Below are 6,427 nucleotides of genomic sequence, written 5' to 3' on the forward strand. Positions count from 1 at the left end.
GTGCAATGTGGGTGGTTATGCAAAGCCAATTGAATGAAATGTGCAGATTTCATGTTGAAATGCTTATTTCTGGCCACGTCACATTCCATGTCTTTGTTGATGAGTCACCCACTTTAATTTTTAGGACTTGACCCCTGAAACTCTGCCAGGTTCAGCACTGCAGAAGAGCATATGGCTGGCCAAGGAATGAAACAGCGCAGGAGAAGGTGACAATGGAGACGATTGGCACACTGAAGTAGTGGGAGTGCCAGCAGGGAAGCTCAAATAAAAACGAACGCCAGTCTAGTGGAATAGAACACGGTTTAATATTTGAGGCATAAATCAGTTTTACGGAATTAGTGCTAAAAAAAGAGTACGCAAAACATATTCAAAACCATCAGTAATTAAATATTGGTAAAACAAGGGGGGGGTGTTAATAGTGTGTCATTTCCCTTGATTGGCAAATGTGGGAAACTGCAAGTCCTCATTTCATTGCCATACGGCACTATTTTCAGCTCAGCCGCTATAGTATTGCCCTCAGAAAGGGCCGGGGGGGGGAGCAGGGGCTGGGGCCGTGTGCAGATAACACACAGATCTCCAAAGCAGCCTTCCTACACACCCCAACAAACTCGCTCTCACATCCCGGAGACGAGGTCCCTGCAGCAGCCCCTTTACCTGAAGCCTTTCCTGCCAGCATGCAAACCTGTGTTCCGCAGCGGATACCCAGCTCTCTGCAGCAGGTGCACGAACATCCAGAGGTAAAGCGGCAAATCATGTGGTCTGATCAGGGAAAACATTAACGCATGTGTTAAAAAGGCAACACTGGCACACTGTTCATGCGTGCTGGTTTTCCATTCCTTCGGATGACATAGCTTGGTCGGCGAATGCACCTGCTCCATAGAAAGGTGGCACGTGAAGGCGCCAGGTTCCAGTCCCAGTCAGCCATTGGGCTAATGGGGGCAATCTATGCGTCTCTTAAACGCAATACGTTATTCATTTCACCCAATATTCGTGCGGTTAATTTATGTTCAATTTGATGACGGATAATATCTGTGTGACGAACAATGCACAATTTAAGTTTTGTTTATTTTATAGATTGTATACAAGTCAAATATTCAATTTAACATGTTTAACACAGCAGAAACGTATTTTCCAGACTGAAGCATGTGTTAGAAGTTTGATGAATTAAAAATTAAACAAAATACTACGAGGGAAAATGTTCTTACACCTCTCCAACGGTCTCTGTGTGGTCGGCAACCTTAGGGGTCATGGACTACAAATAGCAGGAAGCATTGCGGCGGACACTCCCCTGCTATGTTGAGACAATATGCAATCTTTCATTTGATGCTCCCATCCGGTGTCTTATGCCAGTGTAACTTGCCTCCCCTTCATTTCATGAATAGACTGAGGTGGACCTCAGTGTTCGAGCTGGTGCCCGCTTCCATCCGGCCCCCGCCCCCCCAACGACACCTGTATGATCGAAGCAGGCATCCGCTCCCCTCCCCCCACACACGTGAAACAGAATCCCCCCGCACCTGAGACGGAAATACCGGGCACACAAACGGTATCGAGGAGGGCTCTCGCTACAGAGCGACTCGAGCCGCTTCCGGCGTCCGCGTGCCAGGGGGACGGGTGTGTGCCGTGAAAAAGTCCCTCTTCTATGTTCACACCAATGTAGCTTTGTCTCTTTCCCCCTTCAACGAGCCTTCATCAATGGATGTCCAAACGTTCCCCCAAACCAATGAATTCACAATATAGTGTTTATCCTTTCAATGCTGAGTCCCCTCACATCAACGCCATTATTCCTGGGCTTCCGTCCCGTGCCTACCTTCTGTAAGCTCATACGTAGTCACGCTTGTCGAGGCCTCCTGGCGGGGCCGAGGAGCGGGCGGTAGCTGAATACCCTACCCGTTGTTGGTAGCGGTCGTCACGGGGTGGGCAGGAGCAGCAGAGCAGAGCCCCTCCTAGAAGCAGCATGGCACTACCCCCCCAGCCTATGTAGAGTGAGGTACCCAGTTCCCGCTTAAGGGGCTCTGCCACCAATGGGTTATAAAAGTCCCGAATGATGAAGTTGGCCGACCAGCAGACGGGAATGAGGAAGAGGAGGCCAGAGACAATGAAGAAGACACCAGACACCACCATGATCCGGGCCTTTGCACCCGCATCCTCCACGCAGTTGGTGCACTTGGCACCAATGATGCTGATGAAGAGACCCAGCACGGCCACCAGGATGGAGATAATCGTTAGGGCGCGCGCCGCCTGCAGGTCCTGGGGCAGCGCCAGCATGGAGTCGTAGATCTTGCACTGCATCTGGCCGGTGCTCTGCACGATGCAGTTCATCCACAGGCCCTCCCAGATGATCTGGGCCACCACGATGCTGTTGCCGATGAAGGCCGTCACCTTCCACAATGGCAGAGCGCAGGCAATGATGGCGCACATCCAGCCCACCATGCTGATGGAGATGCCCATGATCTCAAGCCCGGCAGATGGCATCTTGGTGTATCTTCTGACAAGTATTAGGTCCTACAAGGTTGGTCCGGTGTGCTGTTGACCTTGAAGATTCCACCGAACCTCTGTCGGGCGACAGCAATTCAGTGGGGCTGGAAGAGTGCACCAAAACCGAGCAGATGGGTGGCCAAGGGGATGGTTCAAAATGGATTCGAGGAATCTCAGTTCTTTGTCAGCAAGCGAGTGAGCAGGTGCAGGAAAGGTTCACGTGACAAACTTACCGATGTGAAGTCCCAACCTGGGGGTCAACGAGAAAGTGAGTGAATGCTGCAAGATTGAATCGTTGAAGGAGGGCCCGTGCTATCTCCATTGGACGCCAGCTTCATTGACCGTCCACTTATTTTCTTGGCAGAAACAAATATCTGGTTCCTGTCGGTTAAGCGTTGTGGTCATCGATCGGCTCTGATCCCAGTGGTTGAGTGCCAGGACTCTCTTATGGACTTTGGTTGCAATGGTTGAGCATTGGGGTCAGTCGTGGATGGTTTTTGATCCCAGTAGTTGAGTGCCAAAACTGCCCCCCCAGACCCTTCCCCCCTCTCAGCGGTTCAGCAATTGGGTGATTGGCAGGGCAAGTGCTCCCGGCTAGTCTTCACTCTCAGCGGTTCAGCAGTTGGGTGATTGGCAGTGCCTTTGGTCTATGGCAGTGCTCCAGTCTAGTCTTCAGTCTCAGTGGTTCAGCAATTGGGTGATTGGCAGGGCAAGTGCTCCCGGCTAGTCTTCACTCTCACCGGTTCAGCAGTTGGGTGATTGGCAGTGCCTTTGGTCTATGGCAGTGCTCCAGTCTAGTCTTCAGTCTCAGTGGTTCAGCAATTGGGTGATTGGCAGGGCAAGTGCTCCCGGCTAGTCTTCACTCTCAGCGGTTCAGCAGTTGGGGGATTGGCAGCGCCTTTGGTCAGTGCCAGTTCTCCCGTCTAGTCTTCAGTCTCAGCGGTTCAGCAATTGGGTGATTGGCAGTTCCTTTGGTCTGTGGCAGTGCTGCCGTCTAGTCTTCACTCTCATCAGTTCATCCATTGGGTGATTGCCACTACCTTTGGTCAGTGCTGCCGTCTAGCCTCCACTCTCATCGGTTCAGCAATTGGGTGATTGGCAGTGCCTTTGGTCAGTGCCAGTGCCCTCAGGTAGTCTTCAGTCTCAGTGGTTCAGCAATTGGGTGATTGGCAGTGCCTTTGGTCAGTGCCAGTGCCCCCAGGTAGTCTTCAGTCTTAGCGGTTCAGCAATTGGGTGATTGCCAGTGCCTCTGGCCAGTGCTAAGACACCCGTCTAGTCCTCAGTCACAGTGGCTGAGTGCGGTGCATTCCAGGCTTTCATCGTTGCCAGAGGACGTGGTTAGTCTTCCAGGCCAGGATAACAGTACAGGTGCGCCTGCTCCAAGGTGCCCGAGTGCGGTGGTGTCACTGGTGTGTGCTCCCACAGCACTTTATGCGGCACCTGCTACTGGGAGCGGCCTAGAGTGCAGGGGGCGGGTGTCGCTGACGTCATTGTAATGGGAACCCTGGAGTCCTGTGTCCCTCAAGGCAGGTCTCTATTCAGGCCTTTGTGCTTTGTTCCTCGGGCTTCTTACTTTTCCCTTTGTTCTGCGGCTGGGAGGGGGAAGCCGGCCCCGTGGAGGAGTGAGGCCGGGCGGAGGAATGGCGAGGGGAATGTGAGGAGGCGGAGGGAGGGACCGAGAAGTCAGGGGAGGGAGGGGGAGCCAAGGAATGAAATGGGAGAGGCAGGGAGGAGAGGGGGAGCGAGGGGCGAAGAGAACGGTAGTACACGATGTGGGCAGGAAGGGAATGAATGAGGGGGTAGGGCAGAGAGTGGGGGTAGACAAGATGAAGCAGGGGCAGCGTGTAGTGGGAAAGAAGGACAGGAATATACAGGGGGCGACAGAGGACGCTAGAGAGAGAGATGGTGAGAGCGAAAGTGATAAAAAGAGTGATGACACAAATCGCCTGTCACTAGGCGCTCAACGGACATATACAACACAGCAGACTCAAGATCCAAAGGCCAGGGTGGAGCATCACAGCCAGGGCATCACCACCTCACCAGCTATGGCCATCACATCACCTGACAGGTCCAATGCCTCACCAACAGACACCAGTGCAACACCAGCCATGACCATATCATCACCTGACAGGTCCAATGCATCACCAACAGGCACCAGTGCAACACCAGCTATGACCATCTCATCACCCGACAGGTCCAATGCATCACCAACAGGCACCAGTGCAACACCAGCTATGACCATCTCATCACCTGACAGGTCCAATGCATCACCAACAGGCACCAGTGCAACATCAGCTGTGACATCTCATCACCGGGCAGGTCCAATGCATCACCAACAGGCACCAGTGCATCACCAGCTATGACCATCTCATCACCTGACAGGTCCAATGCATCACCAACAGGCACCCGTGCAACATCAGCTGTGACATCTCATCACCTGGCAGGTCCAATGCTTCACCAACAGGCACCAGTGCAACACCAGCTATGACCATCTCATCACCTGACAGGTCCAATGCATCACCAACAGGCACCAGCGCAACACCAGCTATTACAATCTCATCACCTGACAGGTTCAATGCATCACTAACAGGCACCAGTGCAACATCTGCTGTGACATCTCATCACCTGGCAGGTCCAATGCATCACCAACAGGCACCAGTGCAACACCAGCTATGACCATCTCATCTCCTGGCAGGTCCAATGCATCACCAACAGGCACCAGTGCAACACCAGCTATGACCATCTCATCACCTGACGGGTCCAATGCATTACCAACAGGCAACAGTGCAACACCAGCTATGACCATCTCATCACCTGACGGGTCCAATGCATCACCAACAGGCACCAGCGCAACACCAGCTATGACCATCTCATCACCTGACAGGTCGAATGCATCACCAAAAGGCACCAGTGCAACACCAGCTGTGACCATCTCATCACCTGACGGGTCCAATGCATCACCAACAGGCACCAGTGCAACACCAGCTATGACCATCTCATCACCTGACAGGTCCAATGCATCACCAACAGGCACCAGTGCAACACCAGCTATGACCATCTCATCACCTGACGGGTCCAATGCATCACCAACAGGCAACAGTGCAACACCAGCTATGACCATCTCATCACCTGGCAGGTCCAATGCATCACCAACAGGCACCAGTGCAACACCAGCTATGACCATCTCATCACCTGACGGGTCCAATGCATCACCAACGGGCACCAGTGCAACACCAGCTATGACCATCTCATCACCTGACAGGTCGAATGCATCACCAAAAGGCACCAGTGCAACACCAGCTGTGACCATCTCATCACCTGACGGGTCCAATGCATCACCAACAGGCACCAGTGCAACACCAGCTATGACCATCTCATCACCTGACAGGTCCAATGCATCACCAACAGGCACCAGTGCAACACCAGCTGTGACCATCTCATTACCTGACAGGTCCAATGCATCGCCAACAGGCACCAGTGCAACACCAGCTAGGACCATCTCATCACCTGACAGGACCAATGCATCACCAACAGGCACCAGTCTCATCACCTGACATGTCGAATGCATCACCAACAGGCACCAGTGCAACACCCGCTGTGCCCGTTGCATCACCATTTAGGAGCATTGTATCACCAGCCAGGGCTACCATGTTCCCAGATAGGCCCATGACACCACTAGAACTATCACTTCACCAGCCATGATCATCAAATCACCAGTCAGGGCCATTGTGACACCAACCTGGAGAATTGCACCATAACACACCAATGCAACGTCAGCCAGGCCCTTTGCATAAACCTTTAGGAGTCCCTTATCACCAGTTAGAATGATCACATCACCAGCCAGAGCCAACCCATCAGCAGTCGGAACACTCACTTCACCAGTACCCAACCATCTAATCACCAATCAGGACTATTATATCACTAACCTGTACAATTGCATCACCAGCACACA

General features: G+C 52.7%; 1 protein-coding gene across 1 annotated transcript; it reads right to left on the reverse strand.

Annotated features, from left to right (window-relative positions):
• Nucleotides 1-283: 283 nt before the first annotated feature.
• On the reverse strand, nt 284-4,071 carry LOC138580826 (claudin-9-like). Its single transcript, XM_069651678.1, has one exon. It carries the CDS (start codon nt 2,470-2,472, stop codon nt 1,819-1,821), a length of 654 nt encoding a protein of 217 aa, XP_069507779.1. The 5' UTR covers nt 2,473-4,071; the 3' UTR covers nt 284-1,818.
• Nucleotides 4,072-6,427: the final 2,356 nt, after the last annotated feature.

The sequence above is a fragment of the Ambystoma mexicanum genome, chromosome 3p (genome assembly GCF_040938575.1).
Source record: "Ambystoma mexicanum isolate Mex_15411 chromosome 3p, UKY_AmexF1_1, whole genome shotgun sequence".
Classification (NCBI taxonomy): domain Eukaryota; kingdom Metazoa; phylum Chordata; class Amphibia; order Caudata; family Ambystomatidae; genus Ambystoma; species Ambystoma mexicanum.

Bases quoted from the DNA above. Each gene is read 5' to 3' on its own strand.
- LOC138580826 (XM_069651678.1), bottom strand. From the start codon at position 2,472: ATGCCATCTGCCGGGCTTGAGATCATGGGCATCTCCATCAGCATGGTG.